Source organism: Dipteris shenzhenensis, chromosome 14, assembly GCF_047967505.1.
Source record: "Dipteris shenzhenensis isolate YYH24624 ecotype China chromosome 14, Dip_SZ_1.0, whole genome shotgun sequence".
NCBI lineage: Eukaryota > Viridiplantae > Streptophyta > Polypodiopsida > Gleicheniales > Dipteridaceae > Dipteris > Dipteris shenzhenensis.
This window is the reverse complement of record NC_141609.1, coordinates 22,410,914-22,436,236: the sequence shown is the minus strand read 5'-3', so window position 1 is coordinate 22,436,236 and position 25,323 is coordinate 22,410,914. Positions and strand designations below refer to the sequence as shown.

Here is a 25,323-nt window from a genome sequence, read left to right as displayed (position 1 = left end):
TGAATCATTCCTCTTATGCATGCGGAGTCCATATCTTGACCACTCCCTACAACATAACATAAGGGGAACTTCCAAGAGTTTGTGTCTCATGCTAGAGGAGAAAGAAATCCATAGACTGCCAGCCTCTCATCATCAATTAGTGCACTCCAAAATCTACGAATGTCCAGCAAAAAGTGAAAGTCTTTTGATTACTATGTTGTAATACTTGCAACCGCCTAATTAAGAGGTCACCTTATTACAGATGGGATATCTTTTCGAAGATCTCAGAAAAGGATATTGCACTAATATTATTTAAAGAAAGGCTTGCATGGCACACTTTCACTTGCAAGCTGATCTAACTATCAGCTATGAGAAAGAGGTTATGTATAAGTGGTGTGCACACACCTTTATGACCATTTCTTTTAGAAAGGTGGTGTACATAAACCCCTTAGAAAGGTAGTGTACATAAATCCTTTTATGTGTAAGTGGTGTACATATACACCTCACTTGGTATTAAAAAACACCCTTAACTATAAAAATACATTGACATAAAGTTTAAAATACACCATTATATATAAAATGGACCTCATAAACAATCTTTATACACAATATTGAGAGTAAAGAAATAAAAAAGGTAGTTAACTTTTTATTAGATATTCGCTTTACATAGAAGTTCAAAACTTGTGATTACAAAGCCATCAACCATCATGTTGCTCAGATAAAAGGATTGGAGATAATGGCATGGATGATCTTGATGGCTCCCAGGACAAAGAGTATGCAAACAATGACGAAGGATGCACAGATGATTGTATATGATGACATGGATGATTTTCATGGCTCACAAGATTACGCAAAGAAATCATGGACATATATCCTAGTATGATAATTTACTTCTCTTTACCAAGCATTGGATTTAACTATAACCTATCAATCTCCCTTATCTACGAATTTTTTGTTAATAAAATGCACCCTTTTCCTATTCAATCTATAATTTTTTTTCCAAAATCATTTTCACGACACCCTTTTGTCTGTGGAAATGTGAGAAAATTTGAGATTAAATATGCCCTTATGTTGAACTCACATGATAGTCACATATATTATTGAGCGACCCCCCCTCGAGTAATGACCACCCTCAGGTTTGATACAAATTGTATCTTGGCTTAGTATTTATATTTTGATTAAATCTAATGAGCTAATGTTTGTGTATTTTTTTATGATGTATAATTATATCTTGGTTTCCTACAGTTTTTCGAAATTGTGTATATGTCATAGATTCCTTGCTTTCTACATGGATCAATAATAATAAAAAGTTAATAGAAGATATCTGCACCTGGCTGAAATCCTGTCAATATGGATAACGTACAAGAAGTCATTTTTCCATATTATGAGGAGTAAGTGACATACCAACCTCCTATTTATTTTTGCCAGAAGTAAGATGTAGTCAAATAATAAAGATTCTTAATTGGCCATGTAGTTTACATTGGAGTTTAGTGGCCTTGGACCTACAAGCCAAGAAATGTTATTTTGCCAATTCAATGGCAAGATATCATGGCAATGTGTTAGTGTAAGTGTACTCTTAATGCATTGTAACTTTCATGGTATGTATCTTTTTCAATGCACTTATTCATTCCCTTGTATGTTATCATAGGTCTACATCAAGGTTAATAAGTGCAATAGAACAAGTCACGAAGTATGATGGTGACTTGCAAGAAGCAATGGACTTACAAAGATGCGAGGTTGTAGAGCAAAATGACGCACACAGCTAGGGGTGGAGAGTATGCACACAGCTATGGGTGGAGAGTATGCTAGAACTTCAAGTTGCTTCTCGATGAAATATTTGATGTGAAGGGCTCACAATCCTCAATGTCTACATATTCCGATGCAAAAATATATGTTATTTTGGTATATTTTATTAAATATGTGAATACATAAGGGGCATTTACTCATGGATACATAAGGGGCAAACATCATGGATACACTTGATGAGAATTTGCAACTCAAAACAATAAGATTACTCAATTTATGCTACAGGGTTAAAATTTATAACATTATGGAGTCCTAAGAGCCACACTCAATGAGAATTTGCGACTCAAAAACAAATTGTATTAGAAATTCTAATATGATCTGCTCAGCACTACCAAGGTTGTTGCAGAGAATACAAAATAAGATTATCAACTATTACAGGCCACACAAGGCGAGACTCCAGTAGAAGATCTCATCATTAGTCTCTTTTATCTTCTCACCAACACAATATTCCATTGACTCCATGTCTATATCCTCAACATAATTACAATGAAGGAAGAAATTTAAGCAGTCATAGATTGTTTCTTGATAATTTCTTTGTGAGTCCCTTATTGTTTCTTCAGTATCTGCATCAAATCATCCATACTGAGTTATGCAATAATGAAGGTTACTTAAGAAGTCTAACAGAACTTGTCGTGCTTTTATAATATTTCATAAAAGTCTTTCTCTCTCTACTATCTTTAGATTCTCCTCCCTCTTTGCGCACCTCTGTGCATCAAATTACTCTCTCTCCATTTGTGTCAACAGAGAGGCTTGTCAAATTTTGACCTCTCTCCTTGCTCCTTGGTCAGCAATCCATTCTTTGAGACTATTAATTCCTGACTCCATGTCTCTGACGATGTTATATATATCCATGGGTGGAGATGATAAAGAAAGAGAGATGGAAGAAAAAAGTGCTTGCAAAAGGACTAGAATTGAAGAAAGAAGAGAGTGTTTGTGGAAGGACTATGATGGATGCAAAAGGACTAGGATGGAAGAAAGAAGAGAGTGTTTGTGGAAGGACTAGGATGGAAGAATACAAGTTCTATAATTCAATGTCAAGGGTGAGGAGTGAAGAAAATAAATAGAGTGAGAATGAGATAAAGGTGTGTTAGCTATGATAAGGATGGGTGAATGGTCCAACTGACACTTTAATCGATAGTGTGAAACGAAAGGTTTGGAATAAAGTTAGTGGAGCATTGGGAATGCTCTACTTTAAGTGAGTGGAGCATTGGGAATCGATACTTGGAAGTGAAATATAAAGAACAATTATTATGTTCTTCTCATCAGACATTTAATATTGCAATTGTTTTCTTAATATTGTAACTTTTAAAGGTGTTTGTTAATACCATTGTTAATATTATGATAGTTTTCTTATTGTAACTTTTGAAGGTGTTTGTTAACACGATTATTAATATTACGAGAGTTGACAACTATTGAATCTTATCTTTTGGTGTAACTTATTTGTGCCACATTAAATTTTGTAATTTTGATCTCATCTCCTTTAAAAATCTCTAAAAAATTACTTGTTTTTATGTTTTCATCTATACTTTAAAGAGTGGGTTTTCTCTTAATTTTTATCCAAAAACTAGTGCAAAAGTATTTGTAAAAATGAATTTGTACATTGACAAGTCCAAAATTAATGAAATAAGTGGCTTTTTATATGAATCAAAGCTAACGACAATATACTGTGATAATCAATCAGCTCAAGCATTGGCCAAGAATCCAGTATATCACTCCAAGACAAAGCACATTTATGTTAGAGAGCACTTCATCAGAGAAAGAGTGTTACTTGGTGATGTCACACTACAACATTGTGATAACAAAGAGAATGTTGCAAACATCTTTACCAAACTACTCGGTAAAGAGCTTTTCGAGAAACACTGACAAGCTCTTGGTTTGACGCAGAGGAAGGACATTCCCATTAAAGGATTGTGATGGAATGTAATGCTGAGTCCTTCTTCGTCGATTCCCCAGAATCATCATCTTGAGGGAAGGCCTACTTCATGACGTTGATCTTGAGGGAAGGTTTTGAGATATCAACTTAACATCATGTGATTACATGTGCATAGCACTAACACATATAGAGTGCTATGAAGGAAAGGGTTAGATGCCCTAACCCTAAATGGTTTTGTATATATTCTACATTTTCAACTAAATCTAGTGTATAGTTAGTCATTTGTGGTGTGCTCTCTAGTTGTGCCCTCTCTCCTCATCTCCACTCTTCTCCTCTCCCCTCTTTATATTTTGTCAATAACTAATCCACAATTTTTAAACAAATGAATTGTATGATATTCATCTTGTCTTGTAATAATAATAATAATAGAAGCAAACCATCTGCTAGTGGCAGTTATATTCCTAGTGTGCAACCAACCACCATGCTAGTGACCAACCACCACGCTGGAGGTAGTTAAGTTAATATCCTCATAATAATAGAAGCAAACCACCACGCTAGTGTTATCCTAAGACAGATACATTGCCCAAGTAAACTCTAGAGAAAATTAATAGTTTAATAGATTACACACAAATTACATAGATTATATCTCAAAAACTCCTTTCCTTCAGATTACATCTCAAGGACTCCTTTCCTTCAGGGGGTTGGTTCCACATTGCTTTGGGCAAGTTGCCTTTTTGAGCTCCTTGATTATAGGCTTGGCCTTCCTTGCTCCTTTCCTAAAGGGGCTGGTTTCTTCCTTCAAGGGCCTGACCCTGTAAGAAAATAATACAACGTCTGTGCTCAACATATAATAGGATCTCATATGTAAGAGAGAAAATAAGATAGTATAGAGAATCAAAAATTTAATTACTGTAGAACTGATACAATAGATGGCACTACTGTGAAAGAAGCTTCGATGGCATGTTGGAAACAGTAGAAGACGGAGGCTGGATGCTAAGGAATCAGGGTTGCTATTTCAACTGTGCACTCCTGTGAAAGAAGCTTCGATGGCATGTTGGAAACAGTAGAAGACGGAGGCTGGATGCTAAGGAATCAGGGTTGCTATATCTAGTGATGAAATGGGCTTCATGGACTTGCCCTTATATAGCCACTAGTCGTAGTCGGTTAGGCTCAATTGGGTGACCGACCCAGTCTGCCCAAAACGGTCGACTAAGGGTTGGTCTTAAAATAGGCCACCGACCATACGATAGAACCGGTGTGCAAAACAGAGCAACTAACCTATGGTTATCGTTCGGCGCACAGCCATTCGGGATCATCTGAGGCTCCAAACGGGCCCCACAACCCAAAAGTGGGCTGCCCCGGGAAATGCTCCATCTACCCTCAGTGCTGTCAGTCAAGGGATGCCTTGCCACACTTGCATGTAGCCTAGTTGGTCGTGTGCCAACTCTATTTGAAGCCATCTGGCCATTAGGCCACACATGGCCCCCATCTAGTGTCCAAACCAAGACCTACCAGATAACCGAGCTACTCAAATGCCTTCTCCTCATATGGGGGGCTTACAAGTAGAGTTAGCTCGTTCCCGTGTAGTTACAAGAGAGTGGAGCATTGATATCTAACACCCCCCCTCAATGTCCACCCGCAAGTGAACTTACTTTTTTGGCCCAATGCCAAGTCGATGAAGATGCCTCTCCAGCAAGTCTCTTCCAAGAGCCTTCATGAAGATGTCCGTAGGATTCTCTGTAGTCGGACAATACACCAAGTTGACCTCTCCATCCATGATGAGCTCGCATACAAAGTGATATTGAATCTCAATGTGTTTTGTGCGAGCGTGGAACATCGGGTTCTTTGCAATCGCCATGCAACTCTGATTGTCACATGATAACTGCATAGGCTTGTTCTGCACTGCACCCATGTCCCCCAAAATCTGCCTCAACCACACTGCCTTGCAAGAAGCAAAGCATGCAGATTTGTACTCGGCCTCGGTAGAAGCAAGAGCAACTGTGGGTTGCTTCTTGCTAACCCATCACACAACTTCAGATCTAAGTCAGAAATAGTACCCTCCTGCCCAATCCGAGTCACAGAATCTGGTCAAGATGTTGCCCTTGATATAGGTGATGCCATAATGCCTTTGATGTATTTCAGCGCCCGCATCCCTGCCCTCCAATGGTTCTCTCGGGGCTTATTGGAAAACCTGCTTAGTACACTTATCGCAAAACTGATGCCCGGTAGTGCGTTGCACAGGTAAATCAAGCGGCCCACAAGCCTTCTGTACTTCACTTCGTCCACTAGTGGTGATGAATCCTCGTTTGAGAGCTTCGCATCAACCTCCATAGGGGTACCAACTGTCTTGCACTCAGCCATGCCAAATGCCTTTAGTATCTCTCCAGCATACTTCGGCTATGAAATGAAGATCTGTTTCAGCTCCTGCCAAACTTCAATCCCCAAACAAAAATGCATCAGTCCGAGGTCTATCATTTCAAACTCTCTTCCTAGAAAATGCTTCGTCTGCGAGATCTTCTCTTCATGGTTCCCTATTATGACAAGGTCGTCCACATAAAAGACCACGATCATACACCTGCCTCCTTCTCTGAAGATATACAAATTTGCATCAGATGAGCTCCTCCTGATCTCGTTTTGCAGAAAGTAGGCATCAATTCGCTAGTACCATGCTCGTGGGGCCTGTTTCAGCCCGTAAAGTGCCTTCTTCAGTTTGCAGACTTTACCTTCTGAACTGGGGATCTCAAAACCTAGTGGTTGTTCCACGTATACCTCCTTGAGATCTCCATTCAGAAAGGCAGAGTTCACATCCATCTGAAACACGGGCCAACTTCCTGGGGCAACTAAACCCAAAACACTTCGAATTGTGGTAAGTCGAGCTGTGGGAGTAAAAGTATCTTGATAATCAAAACCATGTACCTGTGCAAATCCTTTTGGCACGAGCCGAGCCTTGTACTTATCCAATGTGCAGTCAGACTTGTACTTGGTCTTGTACACCCACTTGGTTCTGATTACCTTGCGTTTTGGTGGTCAATCCACAAGGTCCCAAGTGTTGTTCTTCATTATGGAGCCATACTCCGACTGCATAGCTTCCATCCACCTATCATCGCCCTGTGCCTCTTCAAGACACTTGGGTTCATCAGCACGGATCACTTCTGTCATCAATGCATGGTTGACCAAGTGTTCCTGCTCCCTTCTTTGCTCCTCTAATCTCTTGGACCGATGGTGTTCGGATGGTTCCTCCTCAATGGTTGGAGGTTCTCTGCCGTCCAAAAGCTGCTTTACCCACTTCGAGAATGGCCATTGCTGTTGTGGTTTTGCAGGCTCTTCTTCATCTTCTTTGTCTTAAATCCTCCCAAGAATCGTTGGGGGAGTTTGGTCTACTGTTGGTGGTGGTACTGGATGGATATTCTGGTCCTGGTTGTCTGGGAAGGAAGCATCCTCCTCCAATTGATGTGGCTGTTTTGAGAAGACCACATCGCAACTTACAATTACCTTCTTGGTAACAGGGTTATAGAGACAATAACCCTTCACCTCTTCACTGTAGCCCAAGAAAATACACTTCCAGTTCTTCGGTTCCCATTTGGTCCTGGTATCATCAAGGACATGCACAAAAAACTCACATCCAAAAACTCTAAAATGTGCAGCTGAAGGTTTCTTACCAGAAAAGACTTGCAGTGGAGTCATCCCATTCACAGCCTTCGTGTAGCTACAATTGAGGATGTAAACTGCAGTGTTACATGCTTCAGCCCAGAAAGTCTTTGGCAAATCTTTCCCTTTTATCATACTCCGGCCCATTTCGCAGATGACGTGCATCTTGCGTTCTACTACTCCATTTTGCTGTGATGTATGTGGCGAGGGTTTCTGCCTCTTGATTATGTGACTTTTGCAGTAACTTTTAAATTCAGTCGATGTGAACTCTCCAGCTCTTCTGATCTCAACTTCTTCACCTTCCTCCCCAATTCTTTCTCAACCATTACATGCCATTCCTTGAACCTACTGAAAGCCTCGTCTTTCATCCTCAGGAAGTATATCCATATCCTTCTACTGTAGTCATCGATCAACGTCATGAAGTAGTATGAACCACCCAAAGCTTCCGTCTCCATCTTTCCTTAGAGATCTGTGTGAATGAGCTCTAGAGGAGCCTTTGCCCTGCTGGCCTCTTTAGGAAAGGGCTGCTGATGCTGCTTGCCCATCATGCAAGCTTCACATACATCGGGTAGATCTGAAATTTCTGGTAGGTCTACATTCATTCCACTTTTATGCATCTCCTTCAAAGAACTAAGGTTTAGATGACCAAACCTCTCATGCCACAGCTTAGTGTTCTTCACATCCGCTCGAGCGCTGAAAGCTGAGAGTTCGTAAATGTTGTTGCACCGTGTACCTTTATCAACAACCTTCCCTTGAAGATCCAGAATCTGTGCACCATTCTTATCAAATTAAACTTTGAGGTCCTGATCCATGATCGCAGAAACGGACAAGTTCCTCTTGATATCTGGCACATAAATAACATCAGACAACTGTTTTACAACTCCATCTGACTTGAGAGCAATCGTACCTTTTCCTTTTGCTGGACATTTTGCACCACTGTCCACTGTCCATGATCCACGGCTCATCCGTAGGTACATGAACTGCCTCCGTGCAAATCTCCTCAATTGCTATGAACAGCTCTATTGGTACTGCTTGCGTGCTATTGTTGGACTCTTTCTTTACCCCGTTCTTCTCATTTGCAATCTTCTTTTGGCACTCATTTTGCTTATGCCCTGCCTTGTTGCAATAGAAGCACTTGATCTTCTTCTTTCTCTTTTTATCATCAGAAGAAGATGGGTTACCGGAGTCCTTACCCTTACCTTTCTTTGATCCGGTCCAGAAAGCCGAATCTTCTCTAGTCCTCATCTTTGATGCATCTCCTCCAGAAGCATCACATTGAAATCCTCAAACTTGAGGGGCGGATTTCTGTACTGCGTATTCAACGCCATAACAAGACCATCGTACTTTGGTGGGAGAATCCGTATGCATCTTCGTGCTAGATTCTCATTGGCGATGGTGATGCCAATCGCAGTCATCTGATCGCGCAGATTCTTCACCCTAGTGATGAACTTCTCTACCGCTTTAGACTCAAACAATTTTTCGTTCGCGAGTTGAGTCTCCAGATTCTGAATCCGCGTCTGATTCGTGGTCTCGTACTGATTTTTCAAGACCATCCATGCCGCCTCCGCTATGGTGACATGTTGAATTAACGCCATGATGGAATCACTAAGACTGCAGACAATAGAACACAGTGTATCTACATTTCTTCTTGTCCACGCAAGAATCTCATCCACAGTTGGTACTATCTGTTGTCTTGCATTGGCTGGTTCCCTTATTGAACTTCTTTCTGGATCTTTCTAGTCTCAAAAGCATATCTCTACATTTTAATGTTGCTCTAATTTAGAATGTTCCTTTAATGCACCTAATTGTAGTGATTGTGTTGCTTCCTTACCATACACATTTTCTTTTCTAAACTTTGTACAATATTCACAGCTCATTAATACCTTCTCCCCTACTTGCACCTTGTATGCCCAAGGTTATTGCAAGAGCCATTGACTTCGATACCTCCTAGCTATCATGTCTCTCTTTGTGTTACATCATTGTGTCCCTCAAATTCTTGCATCTCATCCATCATTTTTCTTATCTCCAAATAAATGTACATACAACTCCCTATCACAACAAGACAAAGCACCCATAGATGTGCACACAGACGTGTTTACTGAACTAAATAAAAAACTTATGGGCGCATCTATTTGCACGTCTATTTTTGTGTCTCAAGACCTGCGTCTACCAGCGCGTCTATATATCAGACACACACGCGTATAGACGTGCACTTAGACGCTTAAATAGACGCGCTTATAAACGCATTTATAGACACAAATATAGACGCTTGTCGAACAGACAGACGTGTATATATATAGACGCACCGATAGACGCGCTTTTTTTTAAAAAAAATTTATAGAATGCTGTGTATGTTGTGTATGCTATATAGTTACAAGAATCCCATATCCACATTGTGTAATTAAATTCTTACAGCCAACCGCATTTTAATTACAATTCCAAATAAAACATTACAACTCCAAAACGCAATAAAATTAAAAGCTCAAAAAGTGCTTGTGTATACATATAGCACGAAGCTAAGCCATGTCATGTGGCTTCAAGTACAAAAAATAAGAGGAGTGTATATACAAGAGACATGAAGCCAAGCCAGTAGCTTTAAGTACAAAAAAGAGTAGCTAGCACTACTTATACAATTAATCTATGTTCTCCAGGTCCTCGCTCCCTTCCACGCTCCCTTCTGCGCTCCCTTCTATGCCTCCTTCCTCGTCTTCCTCATCGTCTTGTGCACGGGCCTGTAAACAAGGGACAACATATATCAATGTATGAAAAATCAAATCTTTACTTATAATTTTGGCATTATTTAATTACTTTCAAATACCTCGGGGGCCGCTCCAGTAGCCCAGGTATACTGCTCCTCAGTAATCAACCCGTCATCATAGAAGTGCTTCCATGTATCTCCTCTGCAATGGTGGCGATGGTAGGCTATCTCCACAGGAGTAGGGTATCTGCCCACGATCTCAAGCTGCAAGACGATACACTTTGCGGAGGGATTAGTACAAAGAAACAACCTCCTAATAAACTACATAAGCAATATAATTTGAGATCGATACTTACAAATTGGGCCTCCCATGATTCAACACCCCCTGCTCCAAAATGTGCGCTTCCATATTCCTCCATCTAGATCCTCCGTGCCTCCACGTGCTACAGACTGGGGTCCTCCCTCGCTGACTTCATTGCTTTCTTCCACTCACGCTTCTGAGCGGTGTGGGGCGGGCCCCTTGGTGGTTGACGTCCCTCAAGCCTGGCAAGCTCCGCTAGTGCCTGCCTCTTAAGCGAAGATCTTTTATTGCCAAGCATCGTAACAATCTTTGACTTGGCCCATTTATCTGTGAACTGGCGGTTGGGGGGGTTAGGATACCTAGAGCGAACAGCAACGAGGGTCTCATCAGCCAACCTCTTTGGCTGGTCTTTGAAGTGGATAAAGCAATCTCTGTAATTGTTAGCAATTATAGAGCACATGAAGGCCATGATGTCCTTCCCCCATGCATCCATCAAGATGCCTCCTGTCTGAGTGATGTCATAGAATATCATACCATCACCCAGAGGTACGTCTAAATCATGTGAATCATCATCGTCCCCACCGCCACCCCTCCCAAAGCACTATGCCATGCATCCCCCACCGCTCTCCCTACTACTACGCCTGCTACCGTGTCGTGTCGAGCTCATACGCTGGCCACTCGTAGTTGGAGACTGCACGGGACTACGCTGACCACTCATAGCTAGAGAACCGAGTCTCGACGGCACAGGAGTATGTCGACAGCTCTGCGAGACAGAAGGACCTCCTGACGACATGGAGGAAGGGGCATAAGACAGGAGGGCAGAAGAGACATAAGACGGCATGGGGGAAGGGACATAAGACGGTATGGGGGAAGGGGCATAAGAAGGGGCATAAGACGGCTGTGCTGACTCCACTGGGGTGATCTCAGGCTATGTGGGGTGGTTTGGAGTCTGTAGTGCCGACTCCTGGGGAGTGTTTAGAGTACCCGTCATATACTTGTATAACTCCGTAGGACTAGAAGGGTGCCCTAAAAGGTCATATAAGTCCTTCCAAATAGATTCCTGGGGATCAGGTGAGCTGGAAGTGCTTCCTGGCCACATGTTGAACTAGAAAAAATAAAAAAAGAAAAAAAATCTATTACTGATGAGCTGAGAAGAAAGGAGAAGGAAAGAGAGGCTTACTGTCAGAGTGCATCTATAGACGCGTCTGATTAGCGCATCTATAGACGCGTCTAATAGAGCGTCTAACAGAGCATCTAACAGATTGTCTAACAGCGCATCTAACAGAGCATCTAACAGATCGTCTAATAGAGCGTCTTACAGAGTGTCTAACAAAGCATCTAAAAGACGCGCATTTAGATGCGCCTATAGATGCAGTTTTAGACCCGCTCTGAGACGCGCCTATGGACGCGCTTCGACAGACGGGATTTCTAAAAAGTAGAAAAGGACATTGCACCCGACACACAAACGTGACACTGATACCCAGATCATGCATTTCTTGGATACGAGAAAGTACAAATCTAAAGAGAGCAAACTTCCAAATAAGATCAACTGCAAAAGGACTTACTTGGATAGAGGTATGGAAGGTTCTTCTTCTTTTTCAAAGTTGCTTCTCCTCCTTGTTCGTCCTCCTCCCCTTTAAGCTTGGAAGTAAGTGTGGGTGCCTTTCTCTTAACTGTAAGCTTGGAAGTAAGTATGGGAGCCTTCCTCTTAAGCGTCGAAACTGTGGATCTACTAATAAGGAAGGAAGCAAGCCGTGTGAAGTATAAGTAATTTGAAGAAAAGCAAAGCGAGCGCACTAAAAGCAGGTTTAAAAGTCACGTCTATAATCGCGTCTAATGGTGCATCTATAGGCACGTCTAAATATACAGAGTAAACATGCCTTTAGACGCGACTGTAGACGTGCTTTGAGACGCGTCTTTAGACGTGCCACGGAGTTTAAATTAAACATTTGAAGAAGAGAAAATTTAGTGGGTTGTTTGTTTGTAGGATGTCTTCATCTTCAACAAGTAGCTCCAGTGAGGATGAATCCCTCTATATCCACCATCGCGAAATGTGGTTGGAGCAAAAAATCAAATGTCTGTGTGATTGATGTCGAGGAAACATGTATCGTGCACGCAGGATTACACTCAATCATATCTCAAAGTATGGAGAATGGAATGTGACCATAAACAGGGTAAGGGTTTATAAGTTAAGGTTGATTGAGATACCTATGGGTGTTCATATGTTTGAGTTATGATCCCGTTTTAATTTGATACAGGATGCAATGCCACACCCGCATATGTTGCCCTATGCTCGCCGTGAGGAGGCGAAGCGTCAACGATATGAGGTGGGATCTTCTGGAGGGACCGTTACGGATGCATGGATCTTCCACGTTCTATTCTCACAAGCCAACTACATCTCATAGTGCATTTGGTGGATGAGATTGCTATATGCGGTACTATACATGCACGATGGTTGTTCTTCCTCGAGCACTTCATGAAGACCTTGAAGGGCTTCATGAGACAAAATGTAAGACCCGAAGGTAGCATGGCCAAGGGTTGGTTGGTACAAGAGTCACTTGTATATATTTCTGTGTTTCTTGTTGATGTGGATAGCTCTCTCCCACGACTATGGAGAGATGATGAAGACCTAAGGATGACCTCTATTGTGCCTCAAGGAAAAGGATGCAACAAAGTAATAGACACGGAGTTGCATAATAGTATCAACCTCTTTTGCATGCTTAATAGTGATGTGATGAAAAGATGGGTGACAAGATACGAGGATGCAAAGGCAAGAAGACAAGAAGAAAGGGCCCTCTTTCGTATACACCACTGATCTCGTGTGCTATATCCTCAGTATCTAAGAGCACTTCCAAAGGATATTCATGTGGATTGGCTACTTGATGAAATGGAGAAAGCAGAGAAAGACGAGGGGATGCATATCACAATGGAAGAATGGGAGTATGCTAGGGGATGCATGAGCAAGGTCAGTATATAGAATGTTATGCATAAGTTAGGAGCTTTCAATAATTTAGATTATTTATTTAATTGATTTTTTCTTGGTGTAGTGCACTATGTTCAATGCTATATGGTGTGAGGGCAAGCATTTTCGAACACAACGGATTGATGATAAGAGAAACACACAAGATTGCGGCATCATTTCTAGCTTTGAGGGAGCCAATGGAGCCATGGATGATTATTGTGGCATAATCCAAGATATTATTATGCTTGACTTTCGACGCTTCTTTGTGTATGTTTTGGATGTAACGTGGTTTAAGGATGTGGTGGAAAGAGGCCCTAATGCAACAATCAAATGCCATGCAAGTGGCTTTGTAACTACTGACTCCACAAAGTTTTGGCAAAGTAGGAAGGACACACTAGTACTACCGCAATAATGTGAACAGGTACTGTGCACACATATAAAAATACTCGCGTTTAAATATTTGATGCAAGAAAAATAACATGATTGTATTTGTGTTTAAATTAGGACGTTGTCTATCAACCAATGGTGGATAATAATAGATGGTGGCATGTCATACCTATTATGCCACGTTCCAAAGTGATGTATAGTACATTTACTAATATGGAGCGTATGGAGGATGATCATGGCCATGGACGTGATGATGACCGTGATACGAGAGAGGAGGATGATCATGAGATAGGAGATACAGATATTGAGGCCATTACCCGTGAAGACGAGCCTACCATTTGAGATGCTGATTTCGATGAGCACATGAGTGGCACAAGTAGTAGTGGGTTGAATGTATTTGTAGATCTAAACACTTGTTTGGATTTTGAAGTAGATAGTTTGGCAAGGGTTAATCTCATTGAGGATGAGATTGTGAACCGTAGCCCCATAATTGATATTGGCAAAACTATTTTATATATTGTCTCATTCTCCTCATCTCACTTAATTCTTGTATATGTGGGCTTGCAAAAATTATGTGCTTTGGTTATCATGGGCAATGTTTGGAAAGCAATGATATACACCAAAATCTCACTTTTTGTATTCTCTGGTTTGCGTCTATCTACATGTCTAAATGTGCGTCTGATTCTCAGTGTAAACGCGCAAATAAACATGCTAATACACACGTATATAGACACACTGATAAACGCGATCTTAGACGGGCCCGTATTTTCTCAATTTAGATGCACAAGTAGACGCGTTAATTCATGCGCAAATAGACGAGCTTTTAGACGCGTCCGTAATTCCTCTACTAAAGCAATGCTTATAGACGCGCCTGCTATTTTGCACATCTACCAAGCGCGTCTATAGTTGCTTTGTGTTGTTGTGTATGTCTTTGTGACTACTCACCATGCATCTCATCACCTACTTTATTAAAAAAAGACAATAAATCATGCCCCTTCCCTTTCTTATTAAGACTTCGAACACTGCTTGAACCTTCCCATTATAATAAATTTGAAAGCAACCAACACCTATAGAGAAAAATATAAAGCCTATATCAAAACACACTTTTTCAACTACACAAAAGAGAAACAAGGGACTGCATTAAGATTTCATAGCTCCATAACCCATAGCGCTCACCTTCTACATGTATAGCTACCAGCGTTTGGCAAATCTTACAGCTTAGACAAAATGTTGCAAAAAGAAAAGTACTTCTCCAAGAGGAAAAGAAAGAAGATAGATGAGGGGCAGAAGGATAAGGAGAGAGATGGAAAGGTGAAAGAGATCCATGGGCCTTATTCTTGCCTGAGAATATTCTTAATCTTGTTGCATTTGTCTTTTTTGGAGGGTGGCTACCTTCTACTGACCTGGACGTGGACATGGGGTCGACCTAATGGGACCCTCCCCCCCTCAACGCGGCTTACAAAATGCAGGTAGGAAATACAAAATCCTACTCATTCACCTAACAATGAAGATGAATTAGCAAATGACTCTCCTTCACTTGTCAAGTGTCAGGGATTTTGAAAATCCCCAGGGCTGCATTTCCTAAATGATCGATAGCATTCCTCCAAGCTGGACCGCTGGATAGTGACGTTCGAGGTTTTTCTTACCTTGAAAATGACGTCAGACCTTCATCAAGCATGATGGTGTCCTGCGGGACTATGGATCGCATCTTCTTTAAAAGAAAATCCTTTAATCAGATGCTTGACGTGATCTTACGCCCAACCACTGACCTTGACATTTGAGTAGGTAGCTCACACAAGCCAACACTTTGGATTCCCTGAGATCATTCATGCACTTGGATTCCATAAGATCTGATTTCCTCTAAACATATGTTTTTTTTTTTACTAAACTAGTTTTTCATTTGACAAAGTTTTTACTTGGCCAACACTAGAGAGTTTTATGAAACTCTAAAGTCCTACGAGACCATGTAGCACATTCAAAGCCGTTAGATCAACTGACGTATTTTTAGCTACTTACAATAGTCCATATAGTTAGCAGCTGGACCATATACTTAGGAGCTGACCAAGCATTCTCGTTCATGTGAAAATGACAAAAGCTATTTTGCATTGTCATTTGATAAAAGAATTATAAATCAATGTGTAATTGACACAAAGAAGGGCTAATGATAGAGAATAACGGGTGGAATCCAACCTACAAATTTCACAGGACTAAGGTGGATTGCTCAGACATCTCCTGGAGCATCACTCAAGACACTTGTACTTATGTTAGCAACGTTCTTGGGATGGCAGCAGATTTTGTGGAGTTGGAACTTAGCCAGGTAAGGGCTCTCATGAGATCTTGCTACTGTCAATTTTTTGCAAATCGAGTGACAAGAAGGGGTATGTTAAGTATCCCCTAGATTTTTTCCATATCTAGTGTATTTCATATTTCAATATAATGATAAACTTCTTATTTGTAATAAATTTTAAACTTCTAGCTTGAGGGGGTCACTATGTATGGACCCTATATATATCTCTTGCATTCAAGGCCCATTTGTAAAACCCCTTATCTGTAAGTTCTTAAGAAATAGAATACACTCTGTTATGATTTTTTCTCCAAAATCCATTTCATGGCACCAAATTGTGAGTGAAAATGTGAGAAAATATGAAATTAAATATGCTTTTATTGAACTCATATATTATTGAGTGACCCCCCCCTACCCTCGAGACTTCTATCTAAAGGTATATTTGAAAGACCTACATAAGTAGGGGCTGGCTAAGAATGCCCTACAACCAAATGTAATGACAAGATACCTTTCCACTAAGAAAATGGGTAGGTGCCAAATAGTAATTGTTGGTCTCCACTCTTTCTTGGAGTATGATGATTACGTAAGGGGAAGTAGAATCATTTCATGCCCATCAAAGTCTTAGGAACATGGAGATGATTATGACCAATTGGTGCTTGGCTAGAGATCACATGACAATCTTTTAAACATATATGCTACAAGAACCATGAAATTTTGAAGGAGGTCTCACATGTTGATAATAAAGTCTTTTTCCATGACGTAATCTCCATGGATCCTAGACCTAGTTTCTAAGCATTTCCCCACACCAACTCATGAAAATGTAAAAAAAGAGTAAAAAAGTAACATGCTTGGAATAATAATTGAATAAATAAAAATATATAAGGTGTGATTATGACTTCTCTATACAAGATAACATAAGCTGTTGGAACTTTGGAAATGGGTCAATAAAAGGTGCTCATACATGATGATGAAGTTGATTGGGCATGCAGGCCGGCAATGCAATAGCTGACCTTTTTTCTTTTTGACCGTGGACTAGTTGAGACCTGCGGTCAAGAGATGGAGTTAGAGATAACCCGAGTTTGAATTTATAAAATGAGACTTGTAATCTACCACCATGCAGAAGGGAACTTACGCCTATTGTCGTCTCCAACAATGGCTATCTTGCAGTACGTCCTCGTTTTGGTTTCCCTCTCCGTTCATTTCTTCGCCATCGCCACTCATCCATCACCTCGTATCCTCTCTAGATTACTGCATGATCATCAGCCTCTTTCCGAAGCCTCTGTTTCCCTCCTCTTCGATCAGTGGGCTGCCACTTTCGAGAAGAATTACCCTGACTCCGCCGAGAGACAATCCCGATATGAGACTTTCAAGAGTAACCTCAACTACATCTCCAAGCACAACAGCAAGCAGTCTTCGTATCGCTTGGGACTGAACAAGTTTGGGGATCTCACTCTCGAGGAATTTAAATCACGGCGCTCGGGCCGGTTGCCTCGATCTCTAGAACCGCATCGTTGCGGAGCTGACGAGTCATATAACAACTCAGTCGGATCTGCCCGGTGCATAAGCGAAACTCTTCCCTCTCATTTTGATTGGAGAGTGAAAGGAGCAGTGACGAGCGTGGAAGACCAAGGGGATTGTGGTAACAAACTAAACAACAGCACATACTAGTCTCATCGGTACATATTAATGATTTACTATCACAGTATCTCCCCCTTTTTGTCCGGGTTCGAGGAAATTGCGTGCTATCTAACTTCTCGTATCGTGTCGTTCGGGCGTTGAGAGGATGGCTTGTTGACGAGCGTGTTGGTTAGGGTTGAACCGCTGTGCTGTTCTCGTCTGCGGGTTCTGCGTGGCTTCACGATTGGCTGTTTTGTTATTGTATGTGGGTTCTGCGGACGTGACGATCAAGTCTTTTGTTGTCGATGTTATCTTCGAAACACGGTTTCCGTTGATGTAGTCATTCGCTCTCGTTGTTCATGCGTCTCTGTATTGTTGTGCGCCTTGTTTCTCTATGTCTGCGTCCGCACCTGTCGTTGGATCGCCCGCTCTGATAGATGTGGCTCGAATGTTTGTGCTTCCGTCCTTCCCTTGTTTATAGGCCTGGTGGCCAAAATTTTAGAGTGTTTTGGGTTTTTTTCTCGAATACGGCATTGCGTTTTGGATTTTGTGGCATTGTTTTCTTTTTGGGTCGACACATGCTGCGGCTGAGTATGAGTTAATATATATTGTCGATATAACGGGGGTTCTTGCGAACAGCCAGGGCAAGTTATACACGCTCTTGTTTGCGGTTGCCATTCAAGGTGGAAGCTTCGTGCTTCCTGATGGAATAGGGAGTACTGGTTTGTGTAGGCTGACGCTCCTGTCAACATTCTGCAGGAAGTTGCTGGGCGTTCACAGCAGTAGGGGCAATTGAGGGTGTGCACGCCGTCAAGACTGGAGAGCTCATCAGCCTGTCCGAGCAGGAGCTCGTGAGCTGTGCTCGAGAGCCACGCCTCCTCGGTTGCAAGGGGGGCTGGCCAAATGCTGCGTTTGACTGGACCATTCAAAATGGGGGCATCAGTTCGGAGGCAGAGTATCCCTACGGCAACGCTAACAGAAAGCGAACTGCGCATTGCAGCAAGCCATTGCAGGTTGCATTTTGCAGTAAACTGACGTTGCTGATTCCCATTAACCTATTATATCGACGACGTAGAAGGAAGCTAACGCACTCAGCCCTGTGATAAGTAGATGTCTGTGACTCTAAAGTCTTATACGACCCCTAAGCACGACTCTGTGTGTGTGTATGTGTGTTCTTGTATGAAACAGCGGCTAAAGCCGAAGGCAGCAACACTGAGCAGTTTCGTGAAGGTTGCTCCCTACGATGAGGCAGCATTGCTGTGTGCAGTCGCGCAGCAGCCCGTAGCGATCGTGGTCAACTCCAAAACGAAAGATTTCGCACACTACAGCCGGGTAACATTTGACAGGCGCTTCCTTTAAATTTAAAAAAACATTTCACAGGCACAGCCTGCATGCTTCATGTGATTTGTTTCTGAGCTAGTTTTCGTATGTTGTAGTAACACTAGGACTAGTTACTGCCTCGTTGAAATACTTTCGTTTTCATGAAATGACTTGATTACTACTGTAAGAGAACAGGGTGTATACGATGATGTCAAAGGATGTCCAGGGAGCTTTAGCGATTTGGACCATACAATGCTCATCGTGGGCTGGGGATCGGAGAAGGGAAGCGATTTTTGGATCGTCAAGAATTCGTGGGGAAAGTCATGGGGAATAGAGGGATACATGTACATGGCTCGCAACACCACTGTGGAGGAAGGCCTATGTGGAATGAACAACTGTCCATCGTACCCTGTTGCATGACGCGATGGTGAGTGGCTACTACGGCTGATAGAAGGGTAACTTTTATGAGTAACCTGACCTGTCCGCTAGGTCTCAAAGTTGAGATCATAGATCACCTCTAATAAAATTTAAGGTTTCATTTATAAATCTCAAACTTTGAGTAAGTTTAAGAAAATTTGTGAAAAACATATACATACATACCAACACACACAGATACAAAAAAAACACTAAATATTAAAATATAAATAAATATCTTATCAACTCTCTCTCTCTCTCTTTCCCCTTAGCAACTTCATGATTATCCCTTTGGATGGAGACTACCATTAATGAATTCGGTGCACTTGGCAGGGCAAGGTCTTGTTTCCAAAAGTGAAATTGTCTTTTGAAAGGAAGCTTGATTAGATCATTCTCCCACTCACAGCAACCCTCCTTGAGCGAAACACTGGCCACCTCTTGTTTCACAATTCAATCAACCCATCGACCCTGGCCTTCTCATTTAGCACACCACTCAAGGGTTAGGTGTTGCAATGGGCTACTTGGAGAAAAATTGTAGAGCTATGAGAGGAAGGAAGGGCGCTGAGTTGATCTTGAAACCTCTGAGTTGCATGCAAGTTGCTTGGAGCACAATGGAACTAGGCAAAACACTAAATCTTAAAATATAAATAAATATCTTTATAAACTCTCTCTCTCTCCCTCTCTCTCTCTCTCTCTCTCTCTCTCTCTCTCTCTCTCCGCATGCCAGCATAATATATAAACAAACAAACAAACAAACAACGAGATCCGGGTAGGTAGCTATATTGAGCTAGAATATATATAAATGAATTTAGTGCTATTTCCTAAAAATTGTTGAATAATATTTTCCATTTTGACTTAATTTTTAAAGTGAGTTTAGAACATAGATTTATGTAAACTTGCAATTTGAGAAGTATTAATTATGATATCAAGAAGAGCACTGTAATAGTAGAAATATTTGAGATACGCTACAATATTATTATAAGATTAACAATACATGAAAATTTATCTAGTATACTTCAAAGTAGTTATTATTGGAATTGTTATAAATGGAGTTATATATCACTAAAAACATGACATTTTTAAAAGCATGAATTAATAATAGTTCATACAAGAAATATTTTATGTGTATTGAAAAAAAGTAGTAATGCTTTGAAAACGAAAAAATTTGAGTAATATATGCTATGAATTAAGAGTCCTTCAAGAGTATGACTTAACTATAGTTTAAAATAGGAAGTCCTTTACATGTATTGAAAATGGGCTTCTATGTAAATATACTAGATTATGTCTCTATTTTTAAGAAAGTAAAATTTTTTTAAAGATGTTGGATTTCCATTGAGGTTATTGTAGCCATATGTCCAGTTAGTTGTGTTGAGTTCTGTTATGAATTTCTCTTCGAGTGTATCTGCTTTGATTTTTAAGTTAATTTGTTGTGGCTAGGATTTCTTTTTTGAAGTTCGAGTGGAACAGTTTGTACCTGTTAACATCATGTTTCATTTTTAAGGGAGGATTGGTTTGGTGCTGTGCTATCCGTTTTTCAAAGATTACTAGTTTGTCCAATATATCGTTTTTCTGTAGTAATACATAGAATAGAATATACGTAATATGGGCCTTAATTTTGTGCCTTTTTCTTTATCTTCTTCGCGATTTCCTTTTTTAAATAGTAAAATGAAGTATGATGAGTTTTTTTAGGTGTACTAGAAAATGAAATTTGTATGTATTTTAAAATATGGAGTTAAGAATGTACCTGTAGGTGGCTGAAATATATTGTTCTTCGGTGGAGTCAGAAAAAACTCAAAATGTTCGCCATTTGTAAAATTCAAATCAATAATGGAAGTTATACCTTCTATGGTAAATGGCAATTCTTTTGCTTTTTTTTATCATCTGTTTGGAACATGTTGTTGAACTCCACTAGTAGACATTTCCAGTCTCACGATCTATCTCGAGGAGTTCAGCTATATAAGCTTACATTGTAGCCAAAGTGTAGAAGTTCAAGGCAATAAGCTGAAATTCCTTCTGAGTGCTTATCTATTATAGCTTGTGCTTCTGTTCTCAACATCATTGGAGTAATGATATCGTCCTCTTTTGTGATTTTTTGAATTATGTACTTAGTTAGACGTGCATTATGTTTGAATTGATATTATGCATATGTTATTTATTTATTTTTTAATTGCAAAGTTTAATCATATTTTATAAATAAAATTATTTTACTAACTGCTAGCTCTCATTTCTTTGTCTCCATGTTCTGCCTTCCATTGTTGTACAACATGTTGATTGTTATCCATGAAATTCCTAACGTCTTGCAATGTGTTTTATCCATAAATGTATTCATTTGGTTCCTTTCCAGCCATGTTTGCGAGATGCATTTGAGCTATATACAACAAATAATTTTGTCCCTTTGTTCTTTCTGTTGATTTTTCTTGATCTTGTTGAGCCAAGCAAGCCTTACTTTTAAATTAATTAAAGATCTGCAAAATAGTAATCTATTATAAATTAGAATATAAACTGATGTGAAGCTAAAATACTACAATGCGTAATATTGAAAGCGTACCTCGTCTGATGTTGCCATATTTTATTGTTGGTTGTTCTTCAAATAAGCGTTTGATAGATCCTGCATATTAGTTTGTATATCAAAAGTTTCTTTTGTCTTATATAGATGAATATTTAATAAAAGGATTTTCTATTGATTACTTATTTTTTTAAGTTCATGGAAGCATTGGAATGAAGTCAGATGGATTTATTTTATTTAAGATTTTTAAGTTGTTTCGAGTAGTAACTCCTCGGGGGGGTCACTCATCATATGTAACCCTATCACGTGAGTTCAAAAGAAGGATATTTTTTATTCCTAAAATTTACAGAAATAAATATACATAAGGGACTATTTAAAATAGTTTTGGAAAAAATTTACAGATTTGTATAGAAAAGGGGTACATTTTATTAATGAAAAAATTTACAGATAAGGGATTTTAAATATAGGCCTTGAACGCATGTGATATAGAGGGTTTATACATAGTGATCCCCCCGAGAGTAACTCGTGAAATTAGCATGACATATGTTAGGCCTGTTGCAAATGATTTTTGTATTACTACAAGAGCCTTTCCTTTGAGTGTGCATTCTTGTGACTTGTGTCCTATAATTGCATATGCTAGTGTGATTGGAAAAGTTATTTTGTGATACCATATGGAGTTTAATACCTTCCCTTTATGTTTTCTTGTTGATGTGGATAGCTCTCTCCCACGATTATGGACAGATGATGAAGACCTAAGGATGACCTCTATTGTGCCTCAAGGTAAAGGATGCAACAAAGTAATAGACACGGAGTTGCATAATAGTATCAACCTCTTTTGCGTGCATAATAGTGATGTGATGAAAAGATGGGTGACAAGATACGAGGATGCAAAGGCAAGAAGACAAGAAGAAAGGACCCTCTTTCATACACACCACGGATCTCGTGTGCCATACCCTCACTATCTAAGAGAACTTCCAAAGGATATTCATGTGGATTGGCTACTTGATGAAATGGAGAAAGTAGAGAAAGACGAGGGGATGCATATCACAATGGAAGAATGGGAGTATGCTAGGGGATGCATGAGCAAGGTCGGTATATAGCATGTTATGCATAAGTTAGGAGCTTTCAGTAATTTAGATTGCTTATTTAATTGATTTTTTCTTGGTGTAGTGCACTATGTTTAATGCTATATGGTGTGAGGGCAAGCATTTTCGAACACAACGGATTGATGATAAGAGAAACACACAAGATTGCAGCGTCATTTCTAGCTTTGAGGGAGCCAATGGAGCCATGGATGATTATTGTGGCATAATCCAAGATATTATTATGCTTGACTTTCGACGCTTCTTTGTGTATGTTTTGGATGTAACGTGGTTTAAGGATGTGGTGGAAAGAGGCCCTAATGCAACAATCAAACGCCATGCAAGTGGCTTTGTAACTACTGACTCCACAAAGTTTTGGCAAAGTAGGAAGGACACACTAGTACTACCACAACAATGTGAACAGGTACTGTGCACACATATAAAAATACTCGCGTTTAAATATTTGATGCAAGAAAAATAACATGATTGTATTTGTGTTTAAATTAGGACGCTGTCTATCAACCAATGGTGGATAATAATAGATGGTGGCATGTCATACCTATTATGCCACGTTCCAAAGTGATGTATAGTACATTTACTAATATGGAGCATATGGAGGATGATCATGGCCATGGACGTGATGATGACCGTGATACAAGAGAGGAGGATGATCATGAGATAGGAGATACAGATATTGAGGCCATTACCCATGAGGACAAGCCTACCATTCGAGATGCTGATTTCGATGAGCACATGAGTGGCACAAATAGTAGTGGGTTGAATGTATTTGTAGATCTAAACACTTGTTTGGATTTTGAAGTAGATAGTTTGGCAAGGGTTGATCTCATTGAGGATGAGATTGAACTGTAGCCCCATAATTGATATTGGCAAAACTATTTTACATATTGTCTCATTCTCCTCATCTCACTTAATTCTTGTATATGTGGGCTTGCAAAAAATTATGTGCTTTGGTAATCATGGGCAATGTTTGGAAAGCAATGATCTCAGGGGGGTCACTATGTATAAACCCTCTCTATCACGTGCGTTTAAGGCCTATATTTAAAATCCCTTATTTGTAAAATTTTTCATTAATAAAATGTACCCCTTTTCTATACAAATCTGTAAATTTTTTCCAAAACTATTTTAAATAGTCCCTTATGTATATTTATTTCTGTAAATTTTAAAAATAAAAAATATCCTTCTGTTGAACTCACGTGATAGGGTTACATAAGATGAGTGACCCCCCCGAGGCAATGATGTACACCAAAGTCTCACTTTCTGTATTCTTTGGTTTGCATCTATCTATGCATCTAAATGCGCGTCTGATTCTCAGTGTAAACGCGCAAATAAACACACTAATACACGTGGATATAGACGCACTGATAAACGCATTGTTAGATGGGCCCGTATTTTCTCAGTTTAGACGCGCAAGTAGACGCGTCAATTCACGCGCAAATAGATGAGCTTTTAGATGTGCTTTTAGATGCACCCGTAATTCCTCTACTAAAGCAACGCCTATAGATGTGCCCGCTATTTTGCACGTCTACCAAGCGCATCTATAGTTACTTTGTGTTGTTGTGGTTGTACACAGTTCCCTATGATCCAAACTATTTACAGAATGTATTAGATGCGAACATATTTCAAATGCAAATGCTTTCTATAATCGATATATCCCTAAATGTTTCTAAAGACATTACATATTTAGCAACATGTATACTACAAAGGAGACCGATGTTGGATAATCCACTAATATGTTGGAATCGCCAATAAAGATTTTGTAGTAACTCAACAAACTTACTATCAACAATGAAACACGTTCTAGCATTTAACTCTTGAACAAACCCCATATTTAAAAAATACTTTGACAAGGTATGAACAACCGCATTCGATACTAGGAGAAAGTGTTCTTTCTTCAGAAGTTATTTCTGATATTCTTGAAAGACACTTTGCTGACTCACCATTCGATCTTATCACTGTGACATCCAATACAAATCAAATCTTAGAATTACAAGAACGGATAATGGATCTAGATTTCCATTCCATACAACAAATAGGAATAGGAGCGCAAAAAATATATATCTCACAATTGGAGCTACAAATGGCGCTATTGCAACTGTCATATTACTAGAAATAGATAATAACACAAACAACATTTTAAAAATTCATGCCAAGATCTTATATTCAACAAATGAAAAAATCACACTAAGTATCAACCAACCCTCGGCCATGCTACCTTTGGGGCTTGCATTTTGTCTCACGAAGCCCTTCAAGGTCTTCATGAAGTGCTCCAGGAAGAACAACCATCGTGCATGTATAGTACCGCATATAGCAATCTCATCCACCAAATGCACTATGAGATGTAGTTGGCTTGTGAGAATAGAACGTGGAAATGTCTCCTCCACTAAACAAACTGCCTCCACTGACATAACTCGAGCATTCTCAAGCG

At 40.0% G+C, this 25,323-nt stretch overlaps 1 protein-coding gene across 1 annotated transcript; it reads left to right on the top strand.

The window, feature by feature from the left end:
• The first annotated feature begins 17,090 nt into the window (after positions 1-17,090).
• On the top strand, positions 17,091-19,295 carry LOC147894341 (putative cysteine protease RDL2). Its single transcript, XM_087385284.1, has 4 exons — positions 17,091-17,577; positions 18,315-18,568; positions 18,744-18,887; positions 19,071-19,295. The coding sequence occupies exons 1-4, from the start codon at positions 17,091-17,093 to the stop codon at positions 19,293-19,295; spliced, it is 1,110 nt and encodes a 369-aa protein (XP_087241410.1).
• The last annotated feature ends 6,028 nt before the right edge of the window (positions 19,296-25,323 follow it).

Coding starts and splice junctions, on each gene's coding strand:
- LOC147894341 (XM_087385284.1), top strand. CDS start 17,091: ATGGCTATCTTGCAGTACGTCCTCGTTTTGGTTTCCCTCTCCGTTCAT. Junction 17,578..18,314: donor GGAAGACCAAGGGGATTGTG/GTAACAAACTAA, acceptor AACATTCTGCAG/GAAGTTGCTGGGCGTTCACA. Junction 18,569..18,743: donor ATTGCAGCAAGCCATTGCAG/GTTGCATTTTGC, acceptor TGTATGAAACAG/CGGCTAAAGCCGAAGGCAGC.